The sequence below is a fragment of the Prionailurus viverrinus genome, chromosome B2 (genome assembly GCF_022837055.1).
Source record: "Prionailurus viverrinus isolate Anna chromosome B2, UM_Priviv_1.0, whole genome shotgun sequence".
Classification (NCBI taxonomy): Eukaryota; Metazoa; Chordata; class Mammalia; order Carnivora; family Felidae; genus Prionailurus; species Prionailurus viverrinus.
In genome coordinates, this window is record NC_062565.1 from 28075443 (window position 1) to 28094260 (window position 18818).

Genomic DNA, 18818 nt, shown 5'->3' on the forward strand with positions numbered 1-18818 from the left:
TCGCTGCGTCCCAAAGTGTTTGGATTGTTGTATTTTCATTTTCATTTGTTTCCATATATTTTTTAATTTCTTCTCTAATTGTCTGGTTGACCCACTCATTCGTTAGTAGGGTGTTCTTTAACCTCCATGCTTTTGGGGGTTTTCCAGACTTTTTTTGTGGTTGATTTCAAGCTTCATAGCATTGTGGTCTGAAAGTATGCATGGTATAATTTCACTTCTTGTAAACTTATGAAGGGCTGTTTTGTGACCCCAGTATATGATCTATCTTGGAGAATGTTCCATGTGCACTCGAGAAGAAAGTATATTCTGTTGCTTTGGGATGCAGAGTTCTAAATATATCTGTCAAGTCCATCTGATCCAATGTCTTATTCAGGGCCCTTGTTTCTTTATTGACCGTGTGTCTAGATGATCTATCCATTTCTGTAAGTGGGGTGTTAAAGTCCCCTGCAATTGCCACATTCTTATCAATAAGGTTGCTTATGTTTATGAGTAATTGTTTTATATATTTGGGGGCTCCGGTATTCGGCGCATAGACATTTATAATTGTTAGCTCTTCCTGATGGATAGACCCTGTAACTATTATATAATGTCCTTCTTCATCTCTTGTTACAGCCTTTAATTTAAAGTCTAGTTTGTCTGATATAAGTATGGCTACTCCAGCTTTCTTTTGGCTTCCAGTCGCATGATAAATAGTTCTCCATCCCCTCACTCTCAATCTAAAGGTGTCCTCTGGTCTAAAATGAGTCTCTTGTAGACAGCAAATAGATGGGTCTTGTTTTTTTATCCATTCTGATACCCTATGTCTTTTGGTAGGCGCATTTAATCCATTTACATTCAGTGTTATTATAGAAAGATACGGGTTTAGAGTCATTGTGATGTCTGTATGTTTTATGCTTGTAGTGATGCCTCTGGGACTTTGTCTCACAGGGTCCCCCTTAGGATCTCTTGTAGGGCTGGTTTAGTGGTGACAAATTCCTTCAGTTTTTGTTTGTTTGGGAAGACCTTTATCTCTCCTTCTATTCTAAATGACAGACTTGCTGGATAAAGGATTCTCGGCTGCATATTTTTTCTGTCTAGCACCCTGAAAATCCCGTGCCAATTCTTTCTGGCCTGCCAAGTTTCAAAAGAGAGATCAGTCATGAGTCTTATAGGTCTCCCTTTATATGTGAGGGCATGTTTACCCCTTGCTGCCTTCAGAATTTTCTCTTTATCCTTGTATTTTGCCAGTTTCACTCTGATATGTCGTGCAGAAGATCGATTCAAGTTACGTCTGAAGGGAGGTCTCTGTGCCTCTTGGATTTCAATGCCTTTTTCCTTCCCCAGTTCAGGGAAGTTCTCAGCTATTATTTCTTTGAGTACCCCTTCAGCACCTTTCCCTCTCTCTTCTTCCTCTGGGATACCAATTATGCGTATATTATTTCTTTTTAGTGTATCACTTAGTTCTCTAATTTTCCCCTCATACTCCTGGATTTTTTTATCTCTCTTTTTCTCAGCTTCCTCTTTTTCCATAACTTTATCTTCTAGTTCACCTATTCTCTCCTCTGCTTCTTCAATCCGAGCTGTGGTGGTTTCCATTTTGTTTTGCATTTCATTTAAAGCGTTTTTCAGCTCCTCGTGACTTTTCCTTAGGCCCTCGATCTCTGTAGCAAGAGATTCTCTGCTGTCCTGTATACTGTTTTCAAGCCCAGCGATTAATTTTATGACTATTATTCTAAATTCACTTTCTGTTATGTTATTTAAGTCCTTTTTGATCAGCTCATTAGCTGTTGTTATTTCCTGGAGATTCTTCTGAGGGGAATTCTTCCGCTTGGTCATTTTGGATAGTCCCTGGCGTGGTGAGGACCTGCAGGGCACTTCCCCTGTGCTGTGGTGCATAACTGGAGTTGGTGGGCGGGGCCGCAGTCAGACCTGATGTCTGCCCCCAACCCACCGCTGGGGCCACAGTCAGACTGGTGTGTGTCGTCTCTTCCCCTCTCCTAGGGGCGGGATTCACTGTGGGGTGGCGTGGCCCGTCTGGGCTACTTGCACCCTGCCAGGCTTGTTATGCTGGGGATCTGGCGTATTAGCTGGGGTGGGTAGGCAAGGTGCACAGGGGCAGGAGGGGCAGGCTTAGCTCGCTTCTCCTTAGGTGATCCACTTCAGGAGGGGCCCTGTGGCAGCGGGAGGGAGTCAGATCTGCTGCGGGAAGTTTGGCTCCGCAGAAGCACAGAGTTGGGTGTTTGCGTGGCGAGCAAGTTCCCTGGCAGGAACTGGTTCCCTTTGGGATTTTGGCTGGGGGATGGGCAGGGGAGATGGCGCTGGCAAGCGCCTTTGTTCCCCACCAAATTGAGCTCTGTCGTCCGGGGGCTCAGCAGCTCTCCCTCCCTTTGTCCTCCAGCATTCCCGCTTTCCGAGCAGAGCTGCTAACTTATGTCCTCCCAGACGCTAAGTCGCGCTTGCTGTCGGAACACAGTCCGCCTGGCCCCTCCGCTTTTGCCAGCCAGACTCGGGGGCTCTGCTTGGCCGGTGAGCCGCCCCTCCGCCCCGGCTCCCTCCCATCAGTCCGTGGAGTGCGCACCGCCTCGCCGCCCTTCCTACCCTCTTCCGTGGGCCTCTCGTCTGCGCTTGGCTCCGGCGACTCCGTTCTGCTAATCCTCTGGCGTTTTTCTGGTTATTTAGGCAGGTGTAGGTGGAATCTAAGTGATCAGCAGGACGCGCGGTGAGCCCAGCGTCCTCCTACGCCGCCATCTTGCCAAAGTCCTCAGCGGCTGTGTTTTTCAAGGTTTGTGTGAGAGGGAAAAAAAAAAAAAAGAGGGAAGCAGTTGTAGAATATGTGATAGAGGCCCTATGTGGCCCATGAAGCCTAAAATATTTACTATGTGGTTCTTTATAGAAATAGTTGGTGGGGCACCTGGGTGACTTAGTCGGTTAAGCATCTGACTTGGGCTCAGGTCATGATCTTGTGGTTCATGAGTTTGAATCCTGTGTTGGGCTCTGTGCTGACAGCTCAGAGCCTGGATCCTGCTTCGCATTCTGTGTCTCCCTCTCTCTCTGCCCCTCCCCTGCTCGTGCTCTGTCTCTCCCAAAAATAAACAAACATTAAAAAAAAAAAAAAAGAAAGAAAAATAGTTTGCTAGTCTTTGACCTAGTTTGAATATTCCTGTCTCATATAGGCTAGTAGTAATATATAGGTTAGAGTGTGTAGATCACAGTGTACCTGACATTAAATCTTACAGACATTGCCTATACACAGGTATCATTTCTGGTGCCTCATTTAATAATGGCATTATATAAATGTATGGACAAATGCTATGAATTTTTTTATTGAAATCTGCAAATTTGATGTCCACATTTGAGAGTTAAATAAAACAAATTTCAGTGAATCAATAGGCAGTCTTTTTATAACTCTGAATTTTCTTTGAATAGAACTTTTATATACATACTTTTTTGTTTCCCAAATACAATTTTATGGTGTGCAACTGTTTCACATATTTAAGTTTTAATAGATTAGAAACAATAACAAACCTGTGATCATGTACCAAGTTGCTTATTGAGTTATACTATTTAAAAATGTTTTTAGAGAAAATAAAAGGTCAAGTGAACCAGACATTGGGTTATTTGGTTTAATTTTCTGGAAAATAGGATTGCCTTTATCAGATCCAGTGTCTCCTGGTCCTCATGCTTGGCTGACAGCTTGACAGTGACTCTGCTGTGCTGGAGATGGGTGGCAGGAAGCTGCTTTGTCAGCATAAAAAGGTTGTAAACTGAGCTGAGGGGAGCCAGACTTACCTCATTTTGACCTGCTGATCAGTGATGGGTTTTGTCAGCAACAGAAATGTGGCTGCATGGTTTTTAATGGTTTTGACGTAGAAAGCAACATTTGAAGCAAGGCTACTGTAAAATGCAATATCTTATTGCCATGGAAGAGCCATTTGCAATGCCCCCTTAATAAAATGCAATGTATGCCATATATTCTTTTGCAGCAAGATTGTCAGAAAATTACACCAGCATTTAAATAAATAGTGTGAGTAGTCTTTTTAGTTTCTATTTTTTATATTTGGGCATTTTTATCTCTTTAAAGATAGGGAAGTTCTTTTCCATTTAACAAGTTCAAGTTAAGTTTAGGTTTTAATATGTGGAAACATTTTATGTTGCTATTACTGCATAATCCAATTTTGGAGCATTAAATAACTTTCTTTTCACTCCTGAATCAACCAAGACAATTAAGAATATACTGGCTGACTTTGTTTTCAAAATGTATTTCTTTTTCTCTCTCTGAATGTGTTTCTCTAACAGAAGCGTTCTGTTTATAAATTTCAAACACAATTTGAAATTGCTTTAAAAAAGGTATTAAAAATGGGCAGGGGCTCCTGGGCAGCTCAGTTGGTTGAGCATCCTACTCTTAATTTCAGCTCAGGTTATGATCCTAGGGTTGTAGGATCAAGCCTTGCATTGGGCCTCTGTGTTGAGCATGGAGTCTGCTTAAGATTTTCTCTCTGTTTCTGCCCCGCTCATGCTCGTGTTTGTGCTTTCTCTTTCTCTAAAAAAAAAAAAAAAAAAAAGGCAGGATCAAAATTAGGAAGTAATTAAAGAAGGAGAGAAATAGATGTTATTATGCATTGAGAATATTTTTATACTGCATTTGAACACTGAATTTGCCCAGAATTTTCTAATCAATGAGTCAAGGGAAACAAATCAAATTGTGATTGATTAAAACAAAACACTTCATTTTTTCTGTCTTAAGCAGACCCCCCACTCCCTCAAATCTACCATGCTTGACTGATGGGTTGAGGCAGAACCTGTTAATTCCTTTTAAGAAGAGTTTGACATGCTATTTGAATGTTGGAGAATAAGGACTGTAAGAGTGATGTAATTTCATTGTACTGGCTGTGAAGCCCTTGGAGTTACACATGTTACATTTGAGTTTTTGCCAAGGAAGTTATGTGAAACAATAAAATCCTGGGTGTTTTAGCAGCTATTATTTGGAAGAGAGATAGCTTTTATTTGCATCTGAATGCAGTTCCCAACTAACATAGTAAGTCTATCCTTTTCATTCTATAAATGTGAAAACAGGCTTATACAGGTTAAATCGCTTGCCTGTGCATGTAATCAGTATGGGGTGAAGTTTTGTTCTGAGACTAGACAGCTTGAGTTCAAATTTTGGGTTTGGCTTTGTGAAGTTGGTCAACTTACTTAGTATCACTGAGCCATGTAATTTCTCATCTATGAAATAAAAATATTAGAACATGCCTCATTGACTTCCTGCCAGATGAACAATATTCATTAGAAATTTATGATTGTGCTTAACTTATGGTCATGGCTTAATTAATGTTTGCCTTTCTAATTTTACTATTTTTATTATGTCACAGTTTTGATTTGAAATTGTATTTGGTTATTTCATTTTGTAAATTTTCTTAATACTTTACCTAGATAAGCTTGATTTGCTCTGTTTAAAACCTACCCTCTAGTAGGTAAAGCAGTTTTTAAATATAAAGTTATTTTTCATAATGTGTATCAGAACCATGCAGACATATATCAATAGCAAAAAACACCAATGTCATTTGTATATCCACAAATTGATATATTGTTAGATATTACTAGATAGTTCTTGAGAACTTCCAAGGAAGTAATAACAGAATGAATAGAACATGAATAATATGTGTTTTGCCATTTTATGTCCAAGGCTGAAATGAAATATTTTGAGGTTGGTAGACTTCAAATACTAGTATTTCTGTTTTGCAGATGGTAAAACTGAGAAATAAAAATGACTTTCCTGTGGCCAAATATCAAAGATATTAGTTACTTACATCTCATTTTTCTTTTTTAATTTAACTGTGTTTACCACTTAGCCTGGATTATCAGATGATTTGAGTATATGTATTATGTACTATTTTAGTAGTGTTAATCTGTGAATAATTTAGACTGGTGTCTGCTGGTTACTTTGCAGAGTTTTTTCATGTTTGTGCTTCTTTCCAGCAGTGAAAATAATATGACCTTTTTTTGTTTTTAAAGTTGTTTAAAAATGTCATTTTGATGTAATGTGTTCCCACCCACTAAAATAGCCCACACTTTAACTAGATGTTTTTTCTAGCTATCCATCAAAAGCTAGAAGCGGATGGAACGGAAAAAGTAGAAGGATCCATGACGCAAAAACTGGAGAATGTTCTGAACAGTAAGTTTTGTCCTGCTACCCAAAACTATTTATGGACTTTATAACAAGCTTTAATATAGTTCTTTGACCTGGTTTCACAGAACAAGACAGTGAGTTGCATTTTAATATTTATTTCTGAATAGTAATGAATTAATATAAAGGGGAATAAAAACATTGAAAATGAATGTTCTGTTTCTGTTTGCATTTTGTTTATAAGAAATCATAATTTGAAAATAAGCCAGTATGCTTCTTAAGAAGTGAAACTTGCTACCATAAAAGAGACCAATATATAAATAGCATTATCAAATATAAAATAGTGCTAAAGCAGTAGCCAGGATTGTCATTGACCAGAAATCTGAAAAACATCTTCATGTATATGACAGTGTTAATATAAATAATATTAGCTACTAGAATGACATATACTTACATGTCATTTATTTATCTATGGCATGCCTTTTTCCAAAGTGAGTTTAAGGCAGCTTCATATTTAAGAGTGTTTCTAACTCTGACGCATTTTGTTAAAATTGTATGCCAAGAGAAACTGATAATGTACAGAGTTTGGGGTCCCATCCATTTCCTCTTATATTTCTTTTTTTCCCCCCCGACATCCTAGTTCCCAGCTATTTACCCTAATGATCTGGAAAAAGAATAATCAGATGAATTGATCCCTATTGTAATATTAGCAGCTTAAAAGTAAATTACCCACTTTCACTCATATAATAAACATTTGACAAAGAGCAATAATGTCCAGGAGAATCTCCTTGTTTTTAAATGTAAGTATAGCAAATGATTTCCTCATGAAATAGGACTAATAATAACTAAAACATCTAAGAACCTTCACATCATATCTATAATGATTCTGTGAATGCAAGATTGTGATACTGAGTTAGTTTTGTACTTCTAGCTCAGTTTACTCCTATGAGTGTAACTTTCTGAACTTTTCTGTAAGTATCTATTTTAAAACCCCAGGGATCCCTGATAAAGTAGTTTCTGGAATGAAGCTTTAATTTGATATAGGCTTTCCTTGGTAGTAGAATTTGAGTACTTTGATTTTATCCTAAATTTGTGAGTTTAACAGCACTTTAAATATTTTTCCTTCTGGTGCTTTTGGGGGAGGGTTGTGGTTGTTGTTGTTATTATTTTGCCTTGAGATTTTGCCTTGTTTTTGTCTGAGAACCATCACCAGCTTGGTTGAAATTAATATATTCTGACTTCAAACCAAATAAACATTTATTAAAGCTATTTCTATATTAGCATAGTCAGACATTTTATGGTCTTGGAAAGATAGTTCTACTCATGGATGCTATTTTCACTGGGAAAATTGTCATCAAACCATGATACCTCTAAAAAAATTATTATTTCAGTAACTTTAATGTGACTTGTTGGACTTCAAGCTGTATTACAAAGCTTTAATCATCAAGACAGTATGGTACTGGCACAAGAACAGACACTCAGATCAATGGAACAGAATAGAGAACCCAGAAATGGACCCATAAGCACATGACCAACTAATCTTTGACAAAGCAGGAAAGAATATCCAATGGAATAAAGACAGTCTCTTCAGCAAGTGGTGCTGGGAAAACTGGACAGCGACATGCAGAAGAATGAACTTGGACCACTTTCTTACACCATACACAAAATAAAATCAAACTGGATGAAAGACCTAAATGTAAGATAGGAAGCCATTAAAATCCTCAAGGAGACAGCAGGCAAAACCTCTTTGACCTTGGCCGCAGCAACTTCTTACTGAACACGTCTCCAGAGGCAAGGGAGCAAAAGCCAAAATGAACTATTGGGACCTCATCAAAATAAAAAGCTTCTGCACAGCAAAGGAAACAATCGGCAAAACTAAAAGGCTACTGACAGAATGGGAGAAGATATTTGCAAATGACATATCGATAAAGGGTTAGTATCCAAAATCTATAAAGAACTTATCCAACTCAACACCCAAAAAACAAATAATCCAGTGAAGAAATGGGCAAAAGACATGAATTGAGACTTCTCCAAAGAAGACATCCAGATCGCCAACCGACACATGAAAAAATGCTCAACATCACTCATCATCAGGGTAATACAAATCAAAACCACAATGAGATACACCTCACAACTGTCAGAATGGCTAACAGTAACAACTCAGGCAACAACAGATGTTGCCGAGGCTGTGGAGAAAGAGGATCTCTTTTGCACTGCTGGTGGGAATGCAGGCTGGTACAGCCACTCTGGAAAACAGTATGGAGGTTCCTCAAAAAAATAAAAATAGAACTACCCTACGACCCAGCAATTGCACTACTAGGCATTTATCCAAGGGATACAGATGTGCTGTTTCAAAGGGACACATGCACCCCTATGTTTATAGCAGCACTATCAACAATAGCCAAAGTATGGAAAGAGCCCAAATGTCCATCGATGGATGAAGGGATACAGAAGATGTGGTGTATATATATACAATGGAGTATTACTCGGCAATCAAAAAGAGTGAAATCTTGGGGCGCCTGGGTGGCGCAGTCGGTTAAGTGTCCGACTTCAGCCAGGTCACGATCTCGCAGTCCGTGAGTTCGAGCCCCGCATCAGGCTCTGGGCTGATGGCTCGGAGCCTGGAGCCTGTTTCCGATTCTGTGTCTCCCTCTCTCTCTGCCCCTCCCCCGTTCATGCTCTGTCTCTCTCTGTCCCAAAAATAAATAAACGTTGAAAAAAAAAAATTTAAAAAAAAAAAAAAAGAGTGAAATCTTGCCATTTGCAACTACATGGATGGAACTGGAGGGTATTATGCTATGCGAAATTAGTCAGTCAGAGAAAGACAAATATATGACTCCACTCATATGAGGACGTTAAGAGACAAAACAGATGAACATAAGAGAAGGGAAACAAAAATAATATAAAAACGGAGGGGAACAAAACGTAAGAGACTCTTAAATATGGAGAACAAACAGAGGGTTACTGGAGGAGTTGTGGGAGAGGGGATAGGCTAAATGGGTAAGGGGCATTAAGGAGTCTACTCCTGAAATCATTGTTGCACTATATGCCAACTAATTTGGATGTAAATTAAAAGAAAACAAAAACATCTAAAGATATAAAAGATATTTTGGGAGCAAGTAAAAGGTAGAGATTATATATTAAATATTACTGAATCAATGTTAATTAATTTATTGGGTGTGATAAAAAAAGAATAGTGCCTGTCTTACAGGAACATAAGCAAGTTTAAGAATTAATGCATATTTTTAGAATAATTAAGAAGAATTTAGAAGTCTTCCAAAGTTTTTAGAATAGCAAGCACCTTACATAGAGCAAGCACTCCATATTGTTTGTCTAGTATGTTTTTATACCACCCACAAAAGATTTCCAAAACTCTTTAGATTATGAGGGATCCATAGATGCTAAAATCTTTTTTCTTCCTCAATGGCATCTTCATTCATGGAGTGGGATGCCACTTCCTAGCTTTTGTCAAAGGCAGGTAAACTGAGGGTCTAAGAGTTGATTGTCCACCTCCACTGTCCTTCTTGTCAAAGTCTGACTAGCTGTCTTCCCAGACTCAGTCTAGTTCCCATGTCCCAAGTTCCCTAAAGCTAACATGCTCCTGATTATTGCCCTCCTTAGCTCTTCTGTCAGGGTTCCTTCAAAGGGAAATCCTTAAGATTCCTCTTAGGGACTAAGTCCCATAAGATGATGCTGGGATGTCACAAGAAATGCTCTCATAGAATCCCCTTAAAACAGCCAAGGCTGATTAAATTATCTTTGGAACTTCTTTGATATGAGTATTCATTAAAAGAAATAATTGTACATTTAGTGTAAGTATATATAATCTTTTTAAAAAATATAATATTATTGAGTATATTACCCATACCATTTACTATATCCCCATGACTTATTTTTAAAGTAGAAATTTGTGGGGTGCCTGGGTGGCTCAGTTGGTTGAGCATCCAACTTCGGCTCGGGTCATGCTCTTGCAGCTTATGAGTTCCAGTTCCACATTGGGTTTGCTGCTGTCAGCGCAGAGTCTGCTTAGGACCCTCTGTCCCCTTCTGTCTGCCCCTCCTCTGCTCATGTGCTGTCTCTCAAAAATGAATAAACAGTTAAAAAAAAAAAACCTAGAAGTTTGGACTTCTTGATCCCCTTCACCCATTTTGCCCCTCTGGCTACCATCAATCCATTTTCTTTATTGATTACTTTGGGTTTTGTTTTGTTCTGTTTTGGTTTTTAGATTCCACATATAAGTGAAATTATACAGTATTTGTCTTTCTCTGTATGACTTATTTCACTTAGCATAATACTCTCAAGGTCCATCTATACTGTTGCAAATGGCCATATTTCATTCTTTTTTATAGCTGAGTAGCATTCCAGTGTGTGTGTGTGTGTGTGTGTGTGTGTGTGTGTGTGTGTGTGTCACATTTAGTAAAGATTAGTCTTAAGCTAACCAACATCTTGAGGTATATATGATTTTGGAGTCACTAACATAGAGATAATAGTTGAATTTAATGGGAGTGAATGATTTCTCCCAAATCTTATGTGTAAAATTAAGAGAAGAAAGACAGAAACTTAAAACACTAAGGAGTATCCAGCCAAGTTTGTAAAAAGGAACTGACTTACTCAGAGGTAAGCTGGTACACATTTAACTATTGGCATTCCAGAAAAGAAAAAAAAAAAGGAAAAAGAAAAATAACCTTAATATTAGCCTTTCCAATGTGTAAATATTCCCATCATGATTGATTTCAAGCTGTCAATTTGGGATTACTGAATGGAAGTTGAGGACATGGGTACAACCGGGTCCTGGGGGTGGTATGGAGCTCTTTTCTTATCCCCCAGATTCCAGTTCTCTGTACTTTCAGTGGTACTATAGAATTCCAGTACCAAGTATGGCTGTCTAAATAAGCATAAGCTATTGGTAATGGTGCTGTTCATGTAATATCATGTTACAGATGGCAGTGTGTCTGATCATTTTCTGTAATCTGTTAATAGAAACTGAGACACATAGGGTAGGTTGTTAGGTCTTTTATGGTCCTGGTTTTACTATGAATTTAAGTGTACATATTAAAGTAACTTTAAATTATGAGGTACTTTAATGTTTCCCTTTCTAATCTCATTCAACTTGCTTATTCCTGGAATAAATTGTGTTGTGGTATGTGTGTGTGTTGGAGGAACACTCCTTCCAGCCACCTTCACCCCAACTTACATCAAGCAGAGAATGTAGGTTAAAATCACTTCTATGATCTGTAGTCTCAAGAGTCAGTGCCATGAAAAGGACCAAATAAGAGAAATTATTCTCTTCAAAAGAAGAGAAAGTATAATGTTTAAATAAACATACTTGAAATTATGAGACAGTCTTAGAATTATATGTCAAGTTTTTATAGATGACAGTTCCTGGCACAGTTAATTTTTTTTTTCATTAAGGTTATAAGATCAATAGGGATATAGTTTCGTTAGTGTACAGTGCCACAGTGACTTTTCTTGCTATCTTTTCTTTTCAACTTTATTGAGATATAATTGACAGATAGCATTGTGTAAATAAATATAAGGTGTTAACTCATGTTGATTTTTTATTTTTATTTTGCTTTTAATTTATATCCAAATTAGTTGGCATATAGTGCAACTATATGCCATTTAGCCCATCCCCCCTCCCACAACTCCTCCAGTAACCCTCTGTTTGTTCTCCATATTTAAGAGTCTCTTACGTTTTGTTCCCCTCCGTTTTTATATTATTTTTGTTTCCCTTCTCTTATGTTCATCTGTTTTGTCTCTTAACGTCCTCATATGAGTGGAGTCATATATTTGTCTTTCTCTGACTGACTAATTTCGCATAGCATAATACCCTCCAGTTCCATCCATGTAGTTGCAAATGGCAAGATTTCACTCTTTTTGATTGCCGAGTAATACTCCATTGTATATATATACACCACATCTTCTGTATCCCTTCATCCATCGATGGACATTTGGGCTCTTTCCATACTTTGGCTATTGTTGATAGTGCTGCTATAAACATAGGGGTGCATGTGTCCCTTTGAAACAGCACATCTGTATCCCTTGGATAAATGCCTAGTAGTGCAATTGCTGGGTCGTAGGGTAGTTCTATTTTTATTTTTTTGAGGAACCTCCATACTGTTTTCCAGAGTGGCTGTACCAGCCTGCATTCCCACCAGCAGTGCAAAAGAGATCCTCTTTCTCCACAGCCTCGGCAACATCTGTTGTTGCCTGAGTTGTTACTGTTAGCCATTCTGACAGTTGTGAGGTGTATCTCATTGTGGTTTTGATTTGTATTACCCTGATGATGAGTGATGTTGAGCATTTTTTCATGTGTCGGTTGGCGATCTGGATGTCTTCTTTGGAGAAGTCTCAATTCATGTCTTTTGCCCATTTCTTCACTGGATTATTTGTTTTTTGGGTGTTGAGTTGGATAAGTTCTTTATAGATTTTGGATACTAACCCTTTATCGATATGTCATTTGCAAATATCTTCTCCCATTCTGTCAGTAGCCTTTTAGTTTTGCCGATTGTTTCCTTTGCTGTGCAGAAGCTTTTTATTTTGATGAGGTCCCAATAGTTCATTTTGGCTTTTGCTCCCTTGCCTCTGGAGACGTGTTCAGTAAGAAGTTGCTGCGGCCAAGGTCAAAGAGGTTTTGCCTGCTGTCTCCTTGAGGATTTTAATGGCTTCCTATCTTACATTTAGGTCTTTCATCCAGTTTGATTTTATTTTGTGTATGGTGTAAGAAAGTGGTCCAAGTTCATTCTTCTGCATGTCGCTGTCCAGTTTTCCCAGCACCACTTGCTGAAGAGACTGTCTTTATTCCATTGGATATTCTTTCCTGCTTTGTCAAAGATTAGTTGGTCATGTGCTTATGGGTCCATTTCTGGGTTCTCTATTCTGTTCCATTGATCTGAGTGTCTGTTCTTGTGCCAGTACCATACTGTCTTGGTGATTACAGCTTTGTAGTATAGCTTGAGGTCTGGGATTATGATACCCCCTGCTTTGGTTTTCTTTTTCAAGATTACTTTGGCTATTCGGGGTCTTTACTGGTTCCATACAAATTTTAGGATTGTTTGTTGTAGCTCTGTGAAGAATGCTGGTGTTATTTTGAAAGGGATTGAATTGAATATGTAGATTGCTTTGGGTAGTATTGACATTTTAACAATATTTGTTCTTCCTGTCCAGGAGCATGGAATCTTTTTCTGTTTTTGTTTTGTGTCTTCTCCAGTTTCCTTCATAAGTTTTCTATAGTTTTCAGTGTATAGATTTTTCACCTCTTTTTTTTTTTTTTCAGATTTATTCCTGAGTATTTTATGGGTTTTGGTGCAGTTGTAAATGGGATCAATTCCTTGATTTCTGTTTCTGTTGCTTCATTCTTGGTGACTAGGTATGCAGCCGATTTATGTGCATTGATTTTATATTCTGCAACTTTGCTGAATTCATGAATCAATGCTAGCAGATTTTTGGTGGAATCTTTTGTGTTTTCCATAGAGAGTATCATGTCATCTGCGAAGAGTGAATGTTTGACCTCCTCCTTGCCGATTTGGATGCCTTTTATTTCTGTTTTGTCTGATTGCAGAGGCTAAGACTTCCAATACTATGTTGAGTAACAGTGGCGAGAGTGGACATCCCTGTCCTGTTCCTGACCTTAGGGGGAAAGCTCTCAGGTTTTCCCCATTGAGGATGATATTAGCATTGGGTCCTTTATATAGGGCTTATGATCTCAAGGTATGATCCTTCTATCCCTACTTTCTTGAGGGTTTTTATCAAGAAAGGATGCTGTATTTTGTCTGATGCTTTCTCTGCATCTATTGAGAGGATCATATGGTTCTTGTCCTATGTTTTATTGATCTGATGAATCACGTTAATTGTTTTGCGGATATTGAACCAGCCCTACATCTCAGGTATAAATCCCACTTGGTCATGGGGAATACGTTTTTAAATGTATTGTTGGATTCGGTTGGCTAATATCCTGTTGAGGATTTTTGCATCCATGTTCATCAAGGAAATTGGTTTATAGTTCTCCTTTTTAGTGGGGTCTCTTTCTGGTTTTGGAATCAAGGTACTGCTGGCCTCATAGATAGAGTTTGGAAGTTTTCCTTCCATTTCTATTTTGGAACAGCTTCAAGAGAGTAGGTGTTTAAATGTTTGGTAGAATTCCCCTGGAAAGCCATCTGCTCTTGGACTCTTGTTTTTTTGGGAGATTTTTGATTTTCAGTTTGATTTGTTTACGGGTTGTGGGTCTGTTCAAATTTTCTATTTTTTCCTGTTTCAGTTTGGTAGTATATATGTTTCTAAGAATTTGTCCATTTCCAGATTGCCCATTTTATTGGCATATAATTGCTCATAATAGTCTCTTATTATTATTTTTATTTGTGCTGTGTTGGTTTTGATGTCTACTCTTTCATTCTTTATTTTATTTACTGGGTCCTTTCCTTTTTTTTTTTTTGATCAAACTGGCTACTGGTTTATCAATTTTGTTAATTCCTTCAGAGAACCCGCTTCTTGTTTCATTGATCTGTTCCACTGTTTTTGTTTTGTTTTTTTTTTTTTGGTTTAAATAGCATTATTTTCTCCTCTAATCTTTTTATTTCCTGTCTTCTGCTGGTTTTGGGTTTTATTTGCTGTTCTTTTTCCAGCTCCTTAAGGCATAAGGTTAGGTTGTGTATCTGAGATCATTTTTCCTTCTTTAGGAAGGCCTGGATTGCTATATACTTTCCTCTTGTGACCACCTTTGCTGCGTCCCAGAGGTTTTGGATTGTGGTGTTATCATTTCATTGGCTTCTGTATACTTTTTAATTTCCTCTTTAGCTTCTTGGTTGGCCCATTCATTCTTTAGTAGGATGTTCTTTAGTCTCCAAGTATTTGTTACCTTTCCAAATTTTTTGTGGTTGATTTCGAGTTTTTTAGTGTTGTGGTCTGAAATTATGCACGGTATGATCTCGAGTTTTTGTACTTCCTGAGGTCTGTTGTGTTCCAGTATGTGGTCTATTCTGCAGAATGTTCCACGTGCACTGTAGAAGAATGTGTATTCTGCTGCTTTAGGATGAAATGTTCTGAATATATCTGTTAAGTCCATCTGGTCCAGTGTGTCATTCAAAGCCACTGTTTCCTTGTTGATTTTTTTGATAAGATGATCTGTCCATTGCTGGGAGTGGGGTGTTGACGTCTCCTACTATTACGGTATTACTATCAATGAGTTTCTTTATGTTTGTGGTTAATTAATGTATATGTTTGGGTGCAGCACATTGGGGGTATAAATGTTTACAATTGTTAGGTCTTCTTGTTGGATAGACCCCTTAGTTATGATGTAATGCCCTTCTTCATCTCTTGATACAGTCTTTATTTTAAAGTCTAGATTGTCTGATATAAGTATGGCTACTCTGGCTTTCTTTTGTTGACCATTAGCATGATAGATGGTTCTCCATCCCCTTACTTTCAATGTGAAGGTGTCTTTAGGTCTAAAGTGGGTCTCTTGTAAACATCATATAGATGGATCTTGTTTTCTTATCAATTTTGTTACCCTGTGTGTTTTGATTGGAGCATTGAGTCCATTGACGTTTAGAGTGAGTACTAAAAGGTATGAATTTATTGCCATTTTGATGCTTGTAGAGTTGGAGTTTCTGGTGGTGTTCTCTGGTCCTTTCTAATCCTTGTTGCTTTTGGTGTTTATTTATTTATTTATTTTTGTATTTGTTTATTAATTTTTTCATCTTTTCTCCCCTAAGAAAGTCCCCCTTAAAATTTCTTGCAGGGCTGGTTTAGTGGTCACAAACTCATTTAATTTTTGTTTGTCTGGGAAACTTTTTGTCTCTCCTTCTGTTTGAATGACAGACTTACTGGATACAGAATTCTTGGCTGCATATTTTTCTGATTGAGCACAATGAATATATCCTGCCACTCCTTTCTGGCCTGCCAAGTTTCTGTGGATGGGTCTGCTGCAAACCTGATCTGTTTCCCTTATAGTTTAAGGACTTTTTGTCCCTTGCTGCTTTGATGATTCTCTCCTTGCCTCAGTATTTTGTGAATTTGACTATGATATGCCTTGTTGATGATTGGTTTTTGTTGAATGTAATGGGAGTCCTGTGTGCTTCCTGGATTTTGATGTTTGTGTCTCTCCCTAGGTTAGGGATGTTTTTAGCTATGACTTGCTCACATAACCCTTCTACCCCTGTTTCTCTCTCTTCCTTTTCTGGGACCCCTATGATTCTGATGTACTCTCACGATTGCTCTAGTTGTTAAATTGTGCTCTTTTGCCTTAATCTCCCTCTTGTTTTCTGCTTCATTATTCTCCACAAGTTTGTCCTCTATATTGTGATTCTCTGTTCTGCCTCATCCATCCTTGCTGCTGCAGCATCCATTTGAGATTGCAGCTCCGTTATAGCATTTTTTATTTCATCCTGACTAGCTTTTACTTCTTTTATCTTCGCAGAAAGGGATTCTAATCTGTTTTTGACTCCAGCTAATATTCTTATTATTGTGATTCTAAATTCTGGTTCAGACATATTACTTTTATCTGTGTTGGTTAAGTCCCTGGCTGTCATTCCTTCTGCTCTTTCTTTTGGAGTGAATTCCTTCGTTTCATCATTTTGAAGGGAAAAGGAATTAATGAGGTAGAATAAATTAAAATTAAAATAAAATAAAAAATTAAAAACAAACACACACACACACACTCACACAAATCAAATAAATGATGCTAGATCCTAGGTGTGTTTTGGTCTGGGTGTTGAAAGTGGCTTGATAGACTAGAGAAAAGGGGGGAAAAAAAGAAATCGTTTGAGAATTTTAAAAAATGAATATACTGATGTAGACTAAAATGAAATGATGGAAGTAAACTAGAATTTGAAAAAATTCACACAAAAGTAAAAAATACAGTAAAAAAAATAAAGAAAAATATTTTTAATAAAAATTGAAAGTAAAAATGAATTTTTTTCTTTTTCTGTATTCATGAAAAAGAAAAGAAACGAAACGAAAAAGAGAAAAAGGAAGGGAAGGAAGGAATGAACGAAAGAAAGAAAGGATGAAAGAAACGAAGAAAATTGAATAGTTGGACCAGCTTACAGACTGAAATATGACTGCAATTACTTCGTTTCCCCCTAGAAGTCAAACTCTGAAGTGTTTTATAGTCCATAAGCTAAGCAGGTGGTGAGACTTGTGTTCTTGAAGAGTGAGGTTGGCCCAGTTGGTCAGGGCTTAGTGTTAATGGCTCCATTCTCCTCTAGATGGCAGTGCTAGCATATTGGGGTGGATTGTTGTGGTGCTTGTAGGTGCGTATGCGCATGCGCAGGAGCGGTGAAAATGGTGTCACCCAGCTACCCAGTCTCTAGTATTGGAACTCTGTTCTCCACAATCAGCAATTGTGCACCCGTCCTTTATCTTCAGCTTCCATGCACTCCCACTTCCACACTGTCCGTGACCAAGCCCCAGGCACCACCTCCCTCCCCAGTTTTGTCTCAGATGTGACTGCCTTCCCCGGCCCCCCCACTTCTAAGGGAATGTGGCATCGACCTGCACTGCCCGTCTGCAGAGGGTTTCATCGAGCAATGGCCAGGTGCTGGCTGCACCCAGGAATGCTTGTGGCACCATGCTGTTGCCAATGCCTAGACACTGTGGCCATGTGCCAGTCCACCCCAGAAAAAGTTTGTGAGAGAGTGTAATAGCAGCGCCTCAGGGATTATGGAAAATCACAACACACATATGGTACCAGGCTTCACCCCCAACGACCTTGTTTCAGTACTAGCGAATGTGGCCGTTCTCTGGGGTCTCCTGGGCCCAGGTGGCCTCACAGCCTCCACCAAATGTCCTTCCAGCAGTGGAACTGCTTCTCCCTGTGTGGCCCAAGAACCTCCTGGACCCCACTCTGTTCCTGGGGATTTGCTCTTTCCACCAGAGCACCACCAGGTATCGAGCTGCAGAGTTTCAGACTCTGTGCTCCCCCTGTTTACTGTCTTAATGGAATTTAAACCCTCTCATTTCTCCTTTCCCCTTTCTCCCTTTTTAGTTCAGTCCCTGTGGCTGTCTCCAATTTTCCACTTTCTCTCCAGCTGCTTTTGGAAAGGGGTGCTTTTCTCATATTCCGCCCCCCCATCTCCATCCTCTCTCCATGGCTTTTCTCTCCCCAAGTTCCCCTCTCCACGCCCCATACCTGCTGAATTCTATGGTTCAGGTTGTGCAGATTGTTGTGTTAATCTTCAGATCAGTTTTCTAGGTGTGCAGGATGGTTTAATGTTAGTTTGGCTGTATTTCATGGTCGTGAGACACACAAAAAATTCCCATGCTGTTCTGCCATCTTGGCTCCTCTCCATGTTGATTTGATATACATGTAATACATGTATCTTGCAACATGATTACCACCTTAGCATTAGCTAACACCTCTGTCACGTCACATAATTCCATTTCTTTTTTTGTGATGAGAACATTTGAAATTTAATCTAAGCAGTTTTCAAGCATATGATATATAATGTTAACTATATTCATAATACTGTGCATTAGTTCCTTAGAATGTGTTCATCTTATTACTGGAAATTTGTACCCTTTATCAACATCTCCCTCTTCCCCCCACCCTCCAGCCTCTGGTAACCACTATTTCTGTCTTCGTATCTATGACTTAAGTTTTTGTTTTGTTTTGTTTTGTTTTTTAAGATTCCATATATGAGTGATACCATGTAGTATTTGTCTGTCTCTGACTTATTTCACTTAAGGATGATACCCTAAAGGTCCATCCATGTTCTCC

The 18818-nt window shown here is 38.6% G+C and overlaps 1 protein-coding gene across 2 annotated transcripts in view; it reads left to right on the top strand.

The window, feature by feature from the left end:
- EXOC2 (exocyst complex component 2) overlaps positions 1-18818 on the top strand; it is a 277000-nt gene that overhangs the window by 84596 nt on the left and 173586 nt on the right. For both annotated transcript variants that reach the window (XM_047859097.1, XM_047859098.1), the window contains exon 7: positions 6071-6151. In XM_047859097.1, coding sequence (XP_047715053.1) covers positions 6071-6151 — 81 coding nt within the window. The remainder of the gene's footprint in view (positions 1-6070; positions 6152-18818) is intronic.